This window comes from Drosophila subpulchrella, chromosome 2R (assembly GCF_014743375.2).
Source record: "Drosophila subpulchrella strain 33 F10 #4 breed RU33 chromosome 2R, RU_Dsub_v1.1 Primary Assembly, whole genome shotgun sequence".
Taxonomy (NCBI): Eukaryota; Metazoa; Arthropoda; class Insecta; order Diptera; family Drosophilidae; genus Drosophila; species Drosophila subpulchrella.
In genome coordinates, this window is record NC_050611.1 from 6,875,104 (window position 1) to 6,896,257 (window position 21,154).

The 21,154-nt window shown below is 41.1% G+C and overlaps 2 protein-coding genes across 2 annotated transcripts in view; one reads left to right on the forward strand and one right to left on the reverse strand.

Annotated features, from left to right (window-relative positions):
- The first annotated feature begins 11,535 nt into the window (after positions 1–11,535).
- Positions 11,536–21,154, forward strand: part of LOC119549978 (serum response factor homolog) — a 30,685-nt gene continuing 21,066 nt past the window's right edge. Inside the window, exons 1-2 of the mRNA XM_037858377.1 lie at positions 11,536–13,380; positions 17,659–17,907. Coding sequence (XP_037714305.1) covers positions 12,772–13,380; positions 17,659–17,907 — 858 coding nt within the window. The 5' untranslated portion in view covers positions 11,536–12,771. The remainder of the gene's footprint in view (positions 13,381–17,658; positions 17,908–21,154) is intronic.
- LOC119549458 lies at positions 20,810–21,111 on the reverse strand. The gene is made up of 2 exons (XM_037857558.1): positions 21,098–21,111; positions 20,810–20,960 (listed from the first exon to the last, which is right to left on the reverse strand). The coding sequence occupies exons 1-2, from the start codon at positions 21,109–21,111 to the stop codon at positions 20,810–20,812; spliced, it is 165 nt and encodes a 54-aa protein (XP_037713486.1).

Sequence of the window (21,154 nt, forward strand, 5' to 3'; positions counted from 1 at the left end):
TCGCCGACAAATGGTAAATTGTAACTGTGACAAAGCGCGAACGCGCGGCCAAGTGAAAAAGTCTTTGGCGCAGCGACGCAGCCGAAGAAAAAAGAAAATGAGCGGGCAGCGCATGTAACACACACACACATACACATACCGCTCCCCATTAAAGCCCCAAAACGCCAAAACGTCGACGTCGCCGTTACTGCGCCGTCTTTACAACAAAAGCAATGGCAACAGCAACAGCAACAGCAAAGCATGAGCACAGCACGAGCAAAGCAAAAGCAAAGGCAAAATACAACTACCTGTGGATGAGAGCGAGAGCCAAGATCAGGTAAAAAAGCAAAAGTTTTTCCCAATCACTTTTACTCTCGTCGCAAGGCAGTTCACTTGGCAAGTTCTTGTTTTTACTGCCGCAGGCAAAAAGTCCAAGTGCCAGGCCATTAAACGTAAATAATATGCATTTTGGGCTTTAGCTGTGAGTTTGGGGTATCAGTATATGATTTTTAGAGATACGACTCAAGTAACTGCAAACGGAAATGATATTAGCTTAAAAGATAATCAAGATTTCTAGATAGATAGAGCTATTTGATTTATAGCTGCCCAGTAAAATAATATTTTTGTTATATATAAATATTTCTATATCAACTTTGAATAATTATTTTAGCATTTCGATTAATTTTTTTAATTTTTGCGACCTCTTAAGTGGATAAAAGTGATTTTTGTCAGTGTAAATTGAAAAAATATTCAAATATAAAGATCATCAGATTAAGAAATAGATAGTGAAAAATATTTTAATAAATTATTAATTAAGGAATTTTGATTTGCTAAAGTACACCGCTCTTAAATATTTAATATGTCATAAAGAAATATGTTCCAAGAAAGCATATCATTTGTTTCTGCGTAGTACCCATTTTTATTTAAATCCGAACCTTCCATTAGAATTGTATATTTCGTTGGGTATTTCATCAATAAACCCAATGCACCGTTATTCGCTCGACCGTGTGACGTCACACAAAGGGAGACCCAAAAGGCACCCACACAATCTGAAGAAAACACAGATACAGAAACAGAGAGACAAAGTCGACTGCGCAGCCAGCGTTTATTTTTTATTTTTTCGGCTCTCGCTTTCATTTTCGTTTGCTTTCGGCTTTTTTGGGAGAAGAGGCAGCCAAAGCTATACGAAAAAAAAAAACATAAGAAACAACAACACCACGCCCGCATAAACCGGCAATCCACTTCGTAACCCCCGACCCCCGATTTTTGGGGGCCTAACCCACTCCGATTTGTGTTTAGACTCCCATTTTTTTCGCCTTAGAAACACAGAAGTGCAGTTGGGTTTTGTGGATTTTTGGCGCGCATGCGTGACTTCGCAGTCGAGAAACGCAACGCATCAGGGAGCTTTCACGTAATACGCAGCGTTGTCTGATTAAAATTAAAATCATGTTATGAAATTCATAAAAATTAGCACGCCTCGTAGTTTTGTTTATTTAAATGCAGCGATTTGTAAAAGTTGTCTCCGTCCCTTGGGGCTCTCTTCTGCTCACATTTTTACTCTCGCCTCCTGAGTTTTTCGAGTCTAAAATTTAGGTCAAGTTGTCGTTTACTTTCCGAAGGTGTGCCTCTCTTTTTCCCGCCCCCTTGCTGCCCCCCTTTTTTTTCGCTGTGTATCCACCTTTTGTTTATTCGGATTTTATTAATCATACGCCCCGTGCGCTGTTGCACGATAAGAGGGTATTCCGATGTCGATGACAGGACAGCCTCTCTGCCTTTTTCTTATCAGTCAAGTTATTGCAACGAATTGGAAATATCGCCAATATCGATGACTACATCGAGATTGTGCAAAAAAGTGCTTCCTTATGCGTACAAAAGATACATATGATGAATTTCAAAATGCCCTCAACTGCACCCTTGTTGTTCTTGAGGTATTGCATTATGGGGTGATGTTGTGTTACCCAAGATCCGATGTCGATCGGGGTTTATCAGCTGGGAACTGTGATGACATCTGCCATTTAAGTGAGGCAAGATCGATTCATGAACCATTTTATCTTATCAGAATGTTTATTGCAGAACTACTGGTTAATAAAACGAAGGATAAACATCTGAAGGATTTATTTACTTAGTTCTATAATAGCCTATACGCTTATATAATTTATACTTTATGGACTACTTACTCTTTTTTTCTATAAAAGGAAATAAAATATATATATACAACCCAGGTGTTAAGATGTAAATAATAATAAGATTCGAAAAAATTTCCCCTGTTTAATGTAAAACCAACATATTTACTTATTGAAATCAGACTTAGTGAAAGTCTAGCCAAAGATAAAGCGATTTTTTATCTCCTTAATCTATATCAACTCTTTTCTCAAAGGGAAATCGTAGGCGTATTTATCTCCCCGTCGACAACGACCACGCGCGAAGTGAATACAAGTTTTATTTATATATTTTGGCAAACGACTGATAAGACGGCCAAAAGCCGCGAATGCGCGTAAACAAAACAAATACGAATAGCCCAAAATTCACAATTCACAACTCAAGTGCCGTTCGTTGCACTCTGCAAAAAGAGTTGTCTGACACATGCGAAAAATCAGACGAAATTGTGTTTATAAACACGGCCATAATTGAGAGTTGGGTTTTGGCCAATGATTTCTAGAGAGCGATTTTGTTGTGTTTTGCTTCGCCTCACAATTTCAGTCACATTATCTCGATGACGCGTTGCCAATTTATTTGGCACTTCCTTAAATCTGAACCCGATCGCAATGAACCCGAGTCGATGGGGTTGGGTGACTCGCCGGTTTTGTTCCCACGCCCCTATTTATAAGAAAGACCTTTCTAAGAGACCAAGAATCAGCAACATATAGAAAAACATCAAAATTCACAAGTTAATAGTTATTTACATTCTTTTATTTTATTACGTGCTCCTAAAATTTTACTTGTACTTAAATAAACGAGTATTTTGTACTCTATAGTTAAAATACATTTATTACCTTTTTATTGACTCATCGCTCCGAATAATTCCACAATTTTCACAAAACCCAGTTAGTGAAAACTCCAGCGATTTCCACCTAATTGCAGTGTACTTAACACCATTTAAATGCAGCCAGTTCGACGACCCCAAACTCTTTTCCAAAAGGGGATTCTCGTGCTCTTGTGCTTTACTTCTGCGCTTCTGACTCTACTTCCACTGAAAACGAGCCCGTTCCCTGTTCACCTTGTGCTGATGAGTACAAAAATTAATAATATTTAATGCTGATGCCAGGCGATTCGACAATGAAAGTCGGCTCTTCGGCGAAAAGTTTTCGCTGCCCGGTCTGGTGCTTAGAAAAGTCTTCCCTATTAATTGGGCCGTGAGAATAAAAGCAGCGAGTCATCCAATCCCATCGGATCCATATTTATGAACTGAAAAGTACTTTACTGAAAAAATGCTAATACTAGTACGTGCACAATTCAGATATTATTGAAATGTTTTTTTTTAGCATAAGAAACATTAAAATGAACTTGACTTTTAGGAAATTTTAAAAATTAAGAAATTTAAATACCCAAAATTTTTTTTGGCATTTAACTCAAACTATATTTGCTACAAACATTTATCAGTCTTTCGAAATCCACAAATTTAAGCTGACTTAAATAAAACCGAAAGGTTGCAAAAAGAAAGATAGATTATCTTGACAATTAAAATTCAAATTTTGTTGATATTTAATTACTGAATATTGAATAATTAAATTAAAAATAAAAGAAAAATTACAACAAATATTATTTCTTTTTCATTTTGACACCTAAATTTTAAGATCGTTATTTTTTCTGGAATTTTTGACTTGTATGTGACTTGTGTGATTTGTACACCGATTAAGAGGTTTCAGCTTAACTTGGAAATGGAAAATAAATATAAGTCATGATATAAGCAAGAAGGAATATTTCTACTTACGACATGCAAAAGGATATCAGGTGAATATTGGGTGGTTGAAATAAAAATAGGGTTTAAAAATTCGACACATCGTATAGGCATAGGCATCTTTATTAATAATTAAGAAAAGTAGTACGAGTAACTTTAGTTTTCAAAATGATTAACAACAACCAATATCCAGTTTGTAAAGTAAGTAACATTTGGGTAAATTGCTAGGCTTTCGCAAGATAAAGATGTATTGCTGATAACACCGTACTGGAAGACCCGTTAAACTCCGCCATAGATTAGTTCCGCGCTCAACGGGCCTCCAGAGTTCGCCACACATGCCTGATGGGATCGACTTGCGGCACATATCTGGGATACATCATGCCTAGTCTTGAATCTCCGGTTACAATATTGACGATCAATATTTTCTATGGTGTCTACTTGAATGGTACTGCCCAGACGACCATGTGCAGACTGACACCAGCTGGTGGCGTTAAATAATGGAAGGCATTCCACTTGCTCATTGACGATAAGGCAAATCGGTTTGACATAATCTTAAGAAAAGATTTTTAAATTAGAGGGTTATTCTTTGTTAACTCATTTCTTTACCTGAGTATTAAACACTCTTGGCCATTCGAAGCAGGCCTATATCAATCTTTAAGCCATCAAAGTCACGGTGAACAATTTTCTTATCTACATCTATTTCATAGGCCGTTGGAATGCAAGTTCCCGAACTGCAAGCATTCCTGGGATACAACGTCTCATACTCGCCTAAGCGCACCTCCCTGCAAAAGATATGGGGAAATGTCTATGGAAAAGTATTATTTCTGCACTTACATGTGTCCACGGGATATGCAATGCGCTGTCAGAACAAATTCTGGAAGAGTAAGACTTAAATTATTGTTACTGTACGTATTACGTATTAAAATTAAAATAAATCAGGGTTCGAAATGTCTTCCTGTAATGGTAACTTATGGTCATAAATGGATCACGTACAACATAAAAACATAGCAAGTATACCCCGATCGGGATAACAAATCTCCCCGATCAGGAAACAATTTTTAAAAGTCCCAAAAATTCAAAGAATATATGAAGCATAAAAAATCATCCACAATTTATTTAATTTTTTGAATAAACGTTATAAAGCAGTGTGATTAAAGCAGTGCAATTTTAATCCATGTTTGTAACCAACGAGTCATGACAAAAACCATTTGAAAACGTTTGAAAAATTGGCGCCATCTGGAGGCTGATTAAAGAACTGAAAGCGACATCTAGCGTTTAAAGACTGTACTTTATCTGTTGAAAATGGCGCGAATTTAAATGAAATTTAAAATATGAAAAACTTCAGTTTGTAAATGAAGTTAATCACCTCGCTTAGATAAATTTTATATATCGTTCAATCAACTGACTTAACTATGATCTTTAACAACAACTAGAACAAACTTAGTGGAATTTCCCAAGGAAATCGTATCTTACCTTGCGTTACTTATGGCTTGCCTCTCACCTTTGGGCCCATTTCCATCCCCACCCACCCTAAAATACCTCGAAAAAGCCAATCGAAGAGCCCACAACTCATCCTATGGGATGCCTAACTACCTTTGGCATGCGATCGATGGCCCGACGACAAACGCATTGATTGAAATAGTTTATTTGCAGGCCAGAAGTCCTCTCGAGCTCTTTGGGCCCTCGATTGTCTTGGCCTTTTTGTGCTTTCCTCATATTATTTGTGATGTTGGCAGAGCGCAGAGATAATGATGACGAGCTGCCAGGCCAGAAAGCCAGCCAGAAGTTAAAGGAGCCTGACCAGCAGCTCGTCCACCCCCTCTCCGGCAGGGGGATTCGATTCTGGCGGGGATCGGGGGCATGTGGTGGCCCGGCCACGACTGATTGGGATGCCTGGTGAAGCGACGTGCGCAGAATTGACATTTTGTGTGTGCATTTGTGCATTTGCGCACAGTGGGCGCGATAAGGTCGCACAGTCCGGCGGCCTCCGCTGCCACTCGAAGTTCGAGCCCAATCGCGAATCCGTTGCTCCGATTTCCAGGCTCTGGCAAAAGTCAAAGCTCGGGCACAAATTAAAAATGCTCCACAATTGCGGCCGCAAGACCGACCGATCGCGATCCAGATCGATCGACAGCTTCTGCAGTGCCAGTGGAATTTTCATATGAGCGCTTGATTTCAGCAAAATTACATACTTGTAATTTTAAAATGCTGCCGAGTGCCGAGAGAGTTGAAAAAGCAACAGCAACATCACCAGCAGCAGCAGCAGCAGCACAAAAAACGCCAGGAATCGCCAGGTCCAGGAATTTTAACCCCAAGTCGCAGTGGCAGTCTGAATCTCAGTCTGAGTCTTCGATTCCGAGTCGTTGTCTTCCAACTGATCACTTACGCACATTTTATCACAGCCAAACTGGAGACATCGCTGTGTGAGCCTCCTCCTCCAACTCCTTTGGCTGGATCGGATCCCCACCCCCATCCCCTGGAGCTCCTCGAATCCCCTCCTTAGCTTTTGCGCAGCTTGACAATAAGTGGACCCCAGTTGGGCGGGCAGATAGAGCTCGAATGGGGGATACCTGTTATCCAAGGATCTTGCATTTTGTATGTTTTTAATTTGTGCATACAAACTGTAGGAGTTCTCTGTTTAGCTTCTCATAATGGTTTTGTTATTTATTTTTCAAAGAATTAAATATAAAAGATCTTATAAAATGAAAGATTAAATGGGGAACCCTTTCCTAAAACTGGGCCCTCGACAATTCTTAAGCTGTTCTTAATTGAAAGTTTCGAATTGAAACCAGTTCAAATTCTTAGAAAGTAATAATAACTTCAAGCTAACTTTTAAAATAAATAAATATTATTATATTAACTTTAATTCTTACTTTGAGACTAGTAAGATTGTAAAATATTTAAGAACCTTAAGATATAAAAATAAAGATAGATAGAAAGATATAAAGATATGTAGATATATAAATAAATCTATAGTTTAAATAATTTTTTAAAATTTGATTTCCCTTGCTTAAACATTTTTAATAAATCGTATAAAGTCAAATTTAACATTCGTAGAGAAATTAGGGATAGAAAAGACTGCTCAAGTAGGGTATAATTTTTTTAAAATTTGACCCCATTCAAACTACCCCACATACCCCTTAGTTAGCGGGTAGGAAAAAATAAGTTACCGTTCTACGCGCTGAAATTTGTTGTGCCATCGACGATCCGAAGATCCCAAGCTGCTGTGCCCCGTACTTTTCTGTTTTCTGATGCTTTTCTCGACTGTCTGCGACGATCCTCCTTGTCCGCTGTTGTTTTTGTTATCATTGTTGTTGTCAGTTGGAGTACGAGTACAACAAACTATAGATCGCTGGCAATCGATCAAGTATTTCGCGTACATTATCCGAGATGCGTGGGATAATTCTGTTCTAATTTGTAGAGGCCCCCAGTTAGTATGCCCCCTAGTTTAACAGCCCGACTTGGGGCCAAAAAAGAAAAGAAGCCTTTTGAAAAGCCACTTCCATGCGAAGCACGCACCAATCTTTGTCTGCCTTTTGATTTTCATAATTAAATATTGAGTGAATTAAAATGCGCGGAAGGCGAGGAAGTTAGAACTAAGTGGTCGGGAGGAAGGGACGGGGAGTTCCGAACTTCCTGCACTTGTCACCGTGAAAAGAGTGACCGCCGTGAATGCAAATGAGCTGGACTACCGGTAATCCGGTAATCAGGTGAAACGGTCACGACCTGTTAATCGTTTTATGATTGTAGCGGTGCTTTTGTTTCCTGTGCCAGAACGGTACTTGCACTTCGCCCCAAAAGAAAACCAAAAACCGAAAACTCGAAACTCGAAAACCCCAAGTAATGTCTGCTTTTCCTTTTGTTTTCGCCCAGGGAGCCGCAATTTTATTTAAATTGTAACACAAACGGCCAGACAATTGCCCCTTCGAAAGGCAGCCAGGAGCGAAGAACCCGGAGCGAAGAGCCCGATCCTGATTTCGATTCCGATTCCCAACCAATCTTATGCGTTATTCATGAGCCTGGACAACGAAAAAAAAACATTCGGATCGCCTGTACCAATTGCCAATTGGTTCGACTTTTGAGCTGGCGTTGGCGGTTTTCTCTGCCGGCTTTTGTCAATCTGTGGGCTTTGGCTTAGTGCGATGGAGTTGGCTTGGTTAAGTGGTTCATTGTCACCCCAGCGCCCAATTAGACACCTGAGTTTCTCAGTTTCTCAGTTTCTGACTTTCTGGCGATCATGCATCGCACACATGTGCCTCGTTCTTATATTCAATCAGATATATTCATTCGATCTTGAGTCCCATCTGTATAAGGAGTGCGCTCGCTAGTCTGAGTGTGTAAATCAACCAGCTTGTTTTTCAGATAATAGATTTTCTATTTTAAATAGCACTTGGGGGGATTGGTTGTTGTGTTTTTGTTTTGTTACATTTTTTTGGCTCTTGCATGTCATTGGATTTTAATTTGATATTACACATTTAATATAGTGTATCGACTTTTAATAGATTTATTTTTCAAATAATTGTTTGATGATGCAGTTTTAATAGAATACATGGTTTCTCCTTATAATAAATTTCTTTATGATTTATTAGTTTGCTTGTGCCTATTTAATATTTATTTTTGCCGTTTCAAAAAACATGTGGGTTTCATGTAGAGAAAACTTTTTTAGGGCATTTTTTTCGGTTAAATATTGTACACAGTTTTCAAAATTTTATATTAAGTGTGTTAAGTAATGTGATAAAAATATATGATCTTAAGTTGTACATTTAAGTTAGTTGTTAATTTGCCTCTTGGAACCGAACTCAATTTTACTTAATTTTGACTGGTCATTTTTATATTTATCATTGTAATATATGCGTCCCGATTATAATGCATTTAAGATTTTCTAAGCCTTGCAAAGTCTTTCTCACTGAAATTCTATCCATAACTCTCTCTTTAATCAAAATCCTAACCCAACATCTTGCAGACACTTTCCCACATGATTCTGCTAAAAAAGACTAAACAGAAATTTACATATTTCGACTATTTAAAACACTTTGGCTTTGGCTTAAGGCAAATGCCCAAGTAGCGCTATAAATAGTAAAAAAGTCTATATATACATATAAATACACATATGCGGCTATGGCTAGCTGCAAAATCAAAAAGTTGTTCGAAATCGTAAATGGAACAAACCGTTCCTCTTAAGTTATAAATATATTCGGGAATATACCTATACCTTTGCCTGCACAGGAATGCCAAGATGATCTGTCCAACGTTTTGAAGGTGAACTCTAAAGGATTACGTAATGGGGAATTTGAGGAACAGGAGCAGCCTCTCCATATGTGAAATAAATGCACGTAAAACGGCAAGCGAACGCTGGCAAATAATTAAGTATTAGAAATGTTCAGCTGAGGAGAATTCCGTGGAAAATCCGATGGCAAAAAAATACAGCATGTTGCAGTTGTTCCCAGCTGAGCCAGGAGGCCTTTTAGCCAAGAGTTCTCGGCCAGACAGGCTGACTTCGGCTGACGATCGCCTAGAAAGACAGCCGCACTGGAGCCACCAGAATCCAGCTGGAGAAAGGGGCGGAGAAAGGGGATCTGGATGGTGGTGGACCGCGGGCTGAAGACGCTGAAAACCCCAGCCTGCACCCAACTAACCAATTAGTAAGCGCTGCACAGAACGCGTCTACAATTGTGAGAACCTTAGACCAGACTTACAGGCCAACAAGCCAACAAGCCAGGCCGTGTGAGTATGATGAAATGTCAGCAGGACAAGGAGCACCATCGATGTGCACTCGGAAAAATAATATAAAGCTCTTAAAGCAGTATATTTAATATCATAGGCCAATATCTTTAGCTTGAGTTGTTTATTTAATTTTATAAATGAGTGTGGCGCTTTAAATTAATATACCAAGACTAAGATAGGATAAAACTCGTAATAATCTAAAATAATTTTATGTAACATGATGTGTTATAAAACTTACGCTGTTAAAATAGAGCAAAAAGTATGAGAGATGGGATAGAAATTAAAATGTGGGTAAAACAGAAGTATTTATGATAATTAGTTCCCACTCTATAATAGTTTTTGAAACAGATTTTGAAACTCATGTACATATATTTTAATTATCATTGATAATTTATTTATTTTTGTATGTAAATTCAGGATGGTTAATTTTAAAAGGATTGTAACTACCAAACCCTTATATTCATGGACTGTTATATATTTTTCGTACCTGAGCTTGTCAAATACTATCCTTTATCTTTAGGAACTAGGTTTTCCTTTATTAAAATTTGAAGTCCAAATTAATAATAACAACAACCAATAAACAATATTGAATTCTGCTTAAACTACTACCTTTTATAAACCTATATTTATATATGAATAAATAAACCTGAAAATAATAAATTTCCTATTACAACTTAAGTTACACCAATTTTCCCTTAGTGCCTGTGAGGCAGATGAACCCCAAGTCCGAGGACCGGGTGCCCGCTGCGTGGATCGATCCTTATATGATCCGTTGCCAGCGGCAAACGTTCTATTTTGACAGTCATTATGATTAATTTAAATCATTAGGCAGCCCGGGCAGGTAGACAAACCATCGAGTTTCTATATTTCATTCTAATTAAATGCAAGAGGCGGAGGGCTGTGCTGCTGGTTGTGGTTGGATGTGGTTGGATGTGGTCCTCATCCTGGAATCGGAGACCGAGACCCTGCTCCTGAAGACCTGGCTTATTCGCGGAAGAGACAAGCTGGCGACAACGACACCGATGGCTGGAAAAGGCAACGATGACCATTTGCAGCCGGGGGAATGCATCATCTTCGATCTTCGATCTTCGGATCGGCTCGAGGATCGGTGGAGTGGAGTGGAGTGGAGAAGTGAGTGTATCGATATATCTGACTTTCCTATATATCTCCTGGCTATCTGTTAGTCACTGCACGTGGCCATGCCCACCTTGCCGCCCCCGCCCCCCGGCGATCGCCTTGCAGAATTTTCTTGCGAACCTCTATTTAAGGACATGGCGAAATACTCGTGCTCCTGTGTACAAGTGGGCCCACCACGCAAATCCTCTAGAGCATTCTGACCATATTGGCCGGGGCTAAAAAATTCCTGGCATAGTTTAAGTGTATCGCTTTTTGTGGTTCTTGTTGTTATTGTCAGTGGGGACTTGAAATGCCCGCAAAAGACGGGGCTGTAAAATCTCAAAAAACAAAAAAAAAAAAAGAAATTACAAAATCACAAATTAACTAAATTAACAGAGATGATAAGCGAAAAGCACGTTAAAATGGCGCTGCCAGGTAATTACAAAACCCACAATCACCAAGTGATTCAAGGGGGAGGAGCCAAAAGTACTATATGTTTTTTTTTCCGAAACCGAAATCGAAATCCCCGATCTATGCGCACTGCGCATGCGCAGCGAATGAGTATGCATATGGGGGCGTGGCCATCTAATTAATTAAGCCATAAAGCCAGCCGCCTCTGCAAAATGAAAGACAGCGGTGGAAAAAAACGAATAAATAAGGGGGTTTTTTCTATATACCCAATGCTCTTTACCCCGATCGAAGAGAGCTGGATAGCAATAGGTCTCTTACGGCAAGAGAGAACCGGTCGGCCCAAGTTTGGAATATCGAACGAACATCGTCGGTGGAAGTTTATTAGGTATTTGCACGCCATCTGAGCAACAACGTTGCCAGCCATCGATCGCAAGTTTAGCTCAGTTTAGCCCGTCGAATCGTTTCGAATCGTATTTGGAATGAACCACAATAAAATCGCCACAAATAAAGTAAACAGTCCATACAAGTGCCTAGCGACAAATAAGCAACAAGCAAACTAAATGCAACGCATACGGAACAAACAAAAGCACAAATATTTCCCATAACTGCACGGAAACAACGAAATCAAAACAAATTCAAAAGGATTTTTTTTACAAAAAGACTTGCGATAAGTTTGAAGAAAAAAGGAAATTAAAACAAGACTCAAGAGGAAATCATCAAGAGCTAAACCTTTAATTTAATTATTTTTAAAGGCCATAAAAAGACAACAGCAATCAAAGGAAGCAGCACAAGGAAATAAAGGAAGGAAAGTAAAAACATCAATGATAAACCTACAAAAACGGTCAGCAAATAAAACAAAACTAAATAAACTACATAAAAACATTGCAACGCGCGGAAGAATTTAGTAAATCTGCTCAATAAAAAAAAAGACTTCAATCAACTTTGAACTAAATTAATGCTAAAAAAAATTAACAAATCAGGAAGCAACTTTAAAACTACAAAAGAAAAAAAGAAACTAAAATTAAAACCAATAAAATAAATACTTAAGTTAAAACAAAAAGCCATACAGAAACTAAAAGCCATAAAAAGGATAGAAAACTTTGGCCACGAAGAAAAACTCCACTTTGCGCCATTAAATTCAAATTTGCCGCCAAGCCGCCTCACTTCGCAACACTCGAGCGCTGCATCCCTGGCTTTGCGCCACATTCCAACACTGCAGGACTGTCAGCTGTCAACTCTCCTGTGTGTGTGTGTGCGAGTGTGCGTGTGTGCGTGTTGCAAAACGTCGGCGTTGCACTAAAAACTTAACAAAAATCGCGTTCCTGGCCGAAAACCCGGGTTGCTAACCGTTTTGCGGGCTAAGAACTTGGCCCCCAGGCAGCCGGCCACAAAAAACCGCCCCAGAAACGCGCCGTCGCAGCGAAAAAAAAGCCTAAGAAAAGCGCCAGCGAAACGCGCGCGTTGTGTGTTTTTCTGTGTAGTTTTATTTTTGGAATATAAAGCGAGAGAGATCCGATCGGAAAAGTGTGCCGCGGCCGGATTTCAGTAGATATTCACACAGGCCAGAAAGCCCAAACGCAATAATAGACGCGCGCGGTGCCTTGGATTTCTACGGCTCCACGGTGGAGAACTTTTACCTCAGAATGGATCCGACGCGAGGTGACTCGCGCTACAATCTCAACTACTCGATGAGTAGTATTGGGCTGAGTCTGGCGGATCCGGCGGATATGTACGGCAATCCCGCCCTCGGGGCGGGTCGTCCGCCCTCGGGTGGCCTGCTCCAGAATATGGGCGGTGTGCCGCCCATGCAGCGGGCAAATCCCGCTGGCGGCGGCGGCGGAGCACCCCCTGCCACCCAGTGCCAAACGCTCCACAGCCCACAACACGCCTCCCAACAGCAGCAGCAGCAGCAGCAGCAACAACAGCAGCAGCAGCAGCAACATCAGCAGCAGCAGCAACAGCAACAACATCCCCAGCAGCAACAACAGAGGGGTCTCAAGCGATCCGGCAGCGATTGCTACGAGGATCACCACCGATCCTCCGGCGGACTCACCCTCCAAGGACTCGATGGCGTGGCCAGCGGAGCCGTGGACGATGGCGTGGACAGCTACAACCCACTGCCCAACAAGAAGTCTCCACCCGCCAACGGCAAAAAGACAAAGGGACGTGTCAAAATCAAAATGGAATACATCGACAACAAGCTGCGTCGCTACACGACCTTCTCCAAGCGCAAAACGGGCATCATGAAGAAGGTAAGATCGGCAGGAGTACCCCTATACCATTCCTATACCATCCCCATCCCATCCCAACCACGATTGGCGCTGCAATTGGGATGTTGACATTTGGCCACGTTTCCAGCGCATGTGCAATTAATAAATGCTTCGGGGATTCGGTTGCGACGGAATCCAAAAGTTCCCCTTAGAACTCTGGCATTGTTCTCCCTCCAGAAAGAGCGGGGATTTATCGTCATCTGGCCATCGGCACAGTGGTGAGGATAGCGGGGAATCCATAGGAATACTGGGGAAAAGAATCCTTAAGGAATCCAATTTGATTTCCTTATCAAAACGACCTTGCAGGGAAGCCAAATGTCTATAAGAACTCAAAACTGAAGTAGTTTTATAATAAGAAAACGGTTCGCTATCAATCCTAATAAGTTATATATCTCCTACATTTTTGTGGAAAATAGCGATTTGAGTTTAAAAAGTTAAACTTGATATGATTCGTACGGCAAATTAGAGATTGATTTATTTTGTTTCTTATAAACATTCGAATCATATCATATCAACCTGGTCCACCCTAACAGAATATTTATACTGACTTAAAATTAAAGGTTCGTTTCCCATAAACATCAAAAACTCACCGCAAAATCTTAAGAAACTTTAATATAATAATCGTATTTATTCAAAACCTATTTAAAATAAATGTAAAATCAAGCAGTACGATTATATAAACTTAAGTTATATTACTCCTCTCATTTTAAAAGTTTCTTTACAATATTGGTCAATACATAAAAAGGCAATTTAATATTTAATTCCAAGATATTGCAATTATTTTAAAAGAATATCAATAGATAATATCTGAATGATTTTTTATTTTTAAATTCGAACTCCAACCACTGTGCCCGCGAAGTTCTCCCGCTCGTCTCTAGAACAGTAGCCGCAGATCCTCTGCTTTTTGGCCAGATCGCGTCTGTTCAGGCCAACTGCTTGGTGGCTTTGGCGGCGTTGTGTAAGCGCGGTAGCCCACGATTCCGCGTTTCCCTTTGTTTTCGGCTTCATAAAATGTTAATTTGCCGCCGCAATTGCATTCAAAGGAGGCTGCCCACCAGTTGCCAGCCCACAATCCGCATCCACATCCACATCCACAGCCACTCCTCCCCCAAAAACAATTGATGCGTGCTCCTTGCGGATTCTGGCCCACTCGCTGCAATGTGGCCAGTGCTTTGGCATTTTCAAATGACCAATTTTCACACGCAAACTTACATAATGCCACTGCATTTGCTCCTGCTGCTTTCCATCGATCTGCGGGGCCGCATATGAAATTTTTCACATTTTTGAAATAGACTTCCCTGGCCACTAGCTAAACCAAGCCCCCGATCAAAATCAGACAAAAAAGCATCAACATCGCGGCGCTAAATCACGATCTCAGCACGATCTTTGCCCAAGACACAAAATCTTATGAAATATTTGACCCAAGCAGGCCGTCGAAACAAAAACGTACGAGCTCTTAAATTCAAAAGGGGAATATAAAAAAAGTTTAAACTTTAAAGCTTTAAGTACACTCAGAATAGGATTAGAAGTAATAATATATATATCAAGAATAGATTTTCTTTACTGAAGAACAGATTTAAATTATTATTATTTTCTAGTGCTTAATATGTAGATACTTTTAGATAGATACTATTAAACAAGCAATAAAATATACTTAGTGATAGATTCCTTCTTAGATTCATTCATAGATATATTAATAAGTTCAATTAATTTGGTAAATAATTTATTACAATTTGCGGGTGTTTTCATTATGTAAAGGTATTGTTTTATAATTTTTTAAGAGGCAGTTTTAGATTCTGTACTTGCACCGCAAGTTTACACATAAGGTGATAGATTTATTCCAGTTCAGCACTTTTGCAAAGGTTATTTGATACAAAAAAGGCATTGCTTCATCGGTTAGGGTATCCAAAACATTTGACCCCTGGGACGTGGGTTCCCCCACCCAAGATTGTGGTTCTCGGGGGCCGAAACTTATGACAGGCGCACGCCCGGGACAAAAGGCCGCCTCTATATGCGTTCCAAAAAAAATATCATTTTGGTGACTTTGATGCGGTCCCTCATCGATGTCCAGCCGGCGGACAGTTGACAGGCAGACAATGGGATTTCGACTTGGCGCTACCAGCGGTGGCAGCAAAAAGCGCAGAGCCAGGCAAAGGCAATCTGCAATCCTCCATACGCCATACGCCATCCACCAACCCTACCGGCCAACAAATTGCGGCCAATGAACTTGGCCCAGAGAGTGGTCGCGCCAACCTGTTGGCATGCTTTCCACTGGCCAATTTTGGTCATTTCGATCTGGCCAAGACGATCTGGGGACGCTTTTTCGCGTGGGTGGCAGTGGGGCCAAAAAAGGCGACAAGAGTGAAAAGTGAGCTAATGTCCAGAAGTGATCTCATTTGCTGGCCAGCCTAATTGCGTGGGCCGCATTATCATCGATCCGAGGCTTTCGCTTCTGGCTTCTGCATAATGCACAGCCATCGAACAAGCCATCGACAAGTTCCCAACAATTGGCCATGGTTAAAAGGGCACACGGGCGCAAAATGCCGCCAAAAGGTGTTAAATTGAAATCACGAGGCTTGGGATTGGGCTGGAGCTTGGGAATTGTTTGTTTTTGGGGGGACCAGCTTCCAGCCTTCAGCTTCCAGCACGGAAGCTTAAGCCCCAGCCGCGTCGGCAGATTGTGCCCAGATAAGCCCCAGAAAGCCGGGCCAAGAGGCTCCAAGTCGGCTCGCCTTTTGGCCACATGCAACAGGCTGTTGCCTCAACAACACAAGGGGCAACACAAGGGGTCCTTTTGTCTTTGTTCGAAATTCAAATTGACATGAATTGTTGGCCTGTTCGCGGATACGCGGGCAGCTACCTAGGCACACAATCGACACCTACTCAGAATCAGATTCAGAATGTGAATCGGAATCAGAACGAGAATAATCGAAATCCGATTCAGATTCCGCTTTCGGACCGTGTCAATTGTTTGCATTTACACATGTTACACATAAAATTGGCAGCCGATGGAGTGGGTTAACCATCCAATCCAATCCGATCCGATACGATCCTATGCGATCCCCAATACCCAATACCCAATCCCCATCGCAATCCGACCAACAATGTGTACAACAATTTCATTAATATTAATAAATGTTCCCGAAGCGTTTGCTTTTGCTTCTTGGTCCGCCAGTTATTTATGCGCTGTGTTTTTCGACTCACGGCAGCAAAAGTGGCGGAAAAGTAGCAAAAACTGTTTTGCCCGCCAGACCGACAGCGACTTTATCGCTTTTATAGTAATTACGAGCTGTTGATAGGCAGCTTAGGCTACCGTCTACCATCTAATGTACAGAAACATGGTCCGGGGAGGTGATGCGAGTATCGACCATGGAGCTCCATCGCGATGCTTGCGTGACTTTCGGGTCTTTTGCGTGGGCGTCCTGAGAAACATGAAAGGGAATGAAGGGTCCGGACCTACTGACTTCTCTGGCGTAGACATACGAAATGGGCTTGCCGTGATCTACTTGGGTTTATTACAGATTAGGGATGTTTTACAAAACACATACGATTGTGTGGGGGGCTAATAAAAGTGATATGGGTTAATAAGTCATTAAAAGCTGTGAAACAAGAGGGGTTCCTGAAGGGAAAAATAAAACAAAAGTCTTTAAAAATAACTTATAAGGAACTTACTAAATATAATATTCTTAATCTAAAGGACAAATTCCATGCTCATCAAATAATATAAACTTCCAAACTGAATCCGATAAAATCCTTTTGTTTTTGAGTCTGTTTTGATCGATATTGGTTTTAAAATACAGATAAAACGCGTAACTTATAATGTCAAAACTTTCGATTTCAATACTATTTTATTTTGTGAAACATAATTTAAATACTTTAATAAGTAAATAATAGTCATGACAGCAAAATCAACACTTTTGGTTACAAGATATTGCATAAATTTTAAGAATATTATAGCTTAGACTATTGCATTTAAGTTTTAGCTTTAGGAATACTTGGTATATCAACCCAAACTTCCCTGATCACGCTGCCATCTCTGGTAATTTAAAGTCCGGCACATTCGGGGTCCCGCTTAACGCTTCTTATCGCTGCAACATAATCGCATAGTTGGTAGGGTAAATTTATGTGCCGCTCGGGCAACACACGCCTTGCCAGTCTGCCTCGCCAGTTGGCTCGCAAGTACCCGATACCGACTCCGATTCCCATTCCGATAGCATCGAGTACTTAACACGATCCTCTGCTCTCCCTCTTTGCTTGCAGGCCTACGAGCTGTCCACGCTGACCGGGACGCAGGTGATGCTGCTGGTGGCCAGCGAGACGGGCCACGTGTACACATTTGCCACGCGCAAGCTGCAGCCGATGATCACCTCGGAGGCGGGCAAGCAGCTCATCCAGACCTGCCTTAACTCGCCGGATCCGCCCAGCGTCGGTGGCGGCGACCAGCGGATGTCGGCCACCGGATTCGAGGAGACGGAGCTCAGCTACAACATCGCCGACGAGGACTCGAAAGTAAGACAATTGATATACGGCCATCACGGGCACGCTCATCTGGGTCACCCGCCGGCGCCGCCCTCGCACTACAGCCTCGAGCAGAGCCTGATGCAGTCGGGCTACAGCGGTGGCCAGGCCTCGCCCCTTTCCCACGCCCAATACGGCGGACACGGGCACCACGCCCACGTGCCGCACGTGCCGCCGCCGCATTCGACGCACTCGCACATGTCGCACACGCATGCGCAGCGCTAGGCTTCTGGCCAGGATTCTCTAGGCAATATCCGGGACTTGGTTGGTGCGGAGAGAGCGGAGGGGGAGGTGATCCCCTCCAGGCTATAGCTTTCAGTGTCAGTTCCTGAACTTACGATAGGCTCATAGGACTCCATAATGTGCTAGGTCTTGTATTCTGGTCTTTACTTTCACAGAATCTTGTATTCATTACAAATTACTGATTTTTGCTTCAGATTTAAATTCCAAATTAATTTCTGTGGTGCCTAGAGCTTATAATTCTTAGAACTCACTTTAGATTCATACAAATTGCATTCTTTTTATATTTACACTTATTTTAAATTCACTTTCTAAAGTAAAAAAAAATATAAGCATCAAAATAAGACTATGAAAGTAAAGCCACTAGAAGCAAGTAACAAAGTTCCATAGGTCCGCAAAAAAAGTATAGAACCCCCACAATATTCTTTATCGCTTTATTGGGTAGAAACTCTGTTTTACCAAGACACCAAACCTCGACGTTTTCCCGCAGAAAAACCAAGCCAGTTAGTTAGACAGCAGTTTATATATGTTTAGCAGATCCAAAGTGCAGCAAATGGCTTGATCGAACTTCGATACTCGTATTTCGTATTTCGGATCCATGGCCAATACGATCTCGCCGCTCGTTTTGTTCTTGTTTATCGCAGATCGCAGTGTTTTGTGTTTTTTATTAATTGTAATTGTGTAATTTACATTTTTTTTGTATACTAGTCAAGACTCTTACTTAAAGGCGACTGTGCCATAGCAAAGCTACAGCTCCTCCCAAGTACATCGTACGCCCCACAACCCACACATCCCATAGCAATAGATCAATTGTGCATCAGCTGCAGCTTCCAATCCAGTGCCATTCTATAAAACCACTAGAGACACATCGAGACACAGCCGAGACTGCTTTAGTTAGTCCTTTAAAGTTAAAACTTTAAGCCATAAGTGCAATACCATACACAACTAGATGGAAACTTTCCGTAAAGATTTGCTGTACAGAGTCTAAAGGGTAAACAGCTCCAGTGCGTTTACGAAACTTAGTTAAAACAAGTTGATAGCAAATAAATATGAAACAAATGTCGAATGCGCCGGCGGCCGTTTTCCATTTCCCATTTTCCTGAGTGTGAGAGAGTGTGATGATGCGTGTGTGATGAGCGTGCTCCGTAAAGTTTAAGCGTATTTTCCGGGTTCGTTTAGCTTAATGTTAGTAGTATTTACCACTCTATAGTTATGTTTATTTGATCGATCCAATTGGCTTTTATTGACACCTACTAATTGGATGTTGCATGACGAATCGCTCAAAATGAGTGCCAAGTTCCCAGTTCCAAATTATTATTCCGTGCAACATAACCGCTACTTACTCACCTTTGAGCTGTTTGCTTGTTTTCGCTCTTTCTACTAATATTTATTGTACATCTAAATTTAAATACCAAATTAAAAAACAGCTCAAAGCAAGTTCGCTCACATCAAAGGCAATTTACATTTAATTTATTACTTAATTTTTACTCCGTTAAAGAGAATACTCGACGAGCACACATAATTTAATTACCGAAACACACATTTTCTGTCAAACAGAAGGCCGAGTAATTTCTTTAATACTAGTTAAATTTATTATTTAATAGATCGTGCACTGCGCCGAAGCAAAACAAAAGACGTAAATCGAATAACCCTAAAGCAATTTACCGAATAAGCCATCAAAAAATATGTTTAAAAAACAACCACAAAATAGTATCTATACAAAAGAAATATAAATATATATATTATTTAGCGCAATATTATAAAATAATAAAAAGGAAAACGATACAAAAAAAAAAACCGGAGAACCCAAACATATTTCCAGCTGTTTCAAGAGCAAGGTTAAGAGCACCGCGATAAGCCCGAACCCAAAGTTTCTAGTTTCTAGCCTACACACTAGTCACTAATAATTCCAAAACTGGCGAGTGGGTCGGCTCTCCATGAATGAATTTGTGATTTCGATATATCTGTGTGTTTCTGTTTTCCTTTCGATGTTGCAAAGAGCTTCCGCTTCGCCCCATAGAGACCCGACCCCGAATAAAAGAGTTTTTTGGCCGCGGGGGCTTGTGACGTCATGACAACAATGCTGGCGACGAGTTCATAAATCGATCAGAGCCACCATTGAATCTCGTCATGCACCAACAGTCAGTCAGTGAGTGAGTTCCCCTCGGTTTTCTCTCGCCTTTCGACTTGGCATGCAAATCGCGTTTGTGGCTCGTACTTTTCAATGCCAAAAGCTTTGGCGTAGGCACTACTGGCCTCTTGGCTGCCCCGATGACGTGTGCCACGATCCCCGCCCCAATCCGCTCGACTCAGCCCCTCTTGCTGCCCCATCCCCATCCGAAAACTCAACTCAGTTTTTCCATTCAGCATGGGCCGATGAATGAAAGCCAAAATGTTGTGGGTGTGACACCAACGCCGGCTCAGGTCATCAGTTGTTGCTCTACACAGGCAGAAAAATGCTAATATGTAACTGAAAATGAAGGGAAATATTCAGCTAAGACCATTCATATCTTTGGTATCTTTTGAGGGTTACACAAAATATTTACTACCGAACAAAGGTATTGCCTCAGCTACCTGTTTTAAAGATGTGATGAAAAGATACTTGCACTTCAGCAAAAATATTTTATATTATTTGAGTGACTTCAAGTCGAATTTATTTCCTGTGTAACCGTTGCTGGTAGCTGACTGCCAGCTGACTGATAAAATAAAATCCATAACTCGAACCGCTGCTGCTGTAGGTCGTTCTACCGCCGCCAACTCTTTGTCCAGCCAAGGTTAATTGCCGACTTGCAGTGGGCTGTTCGCTGTGCTGTTTGCCAACATTTGCTGGCTCACATTATATATGTATACTTGGCTATATATATCTGGCTCCCATCGAGAGTACGATCCATCAGTCTGCGCGGGTGTCTGGCTACATAGATTGCCTTCTATGGTCGCTCACCTGCGCATCATCATCTAAACATCTGAGCCGCCCACGAAGCCCAACCAATAAAAAAGG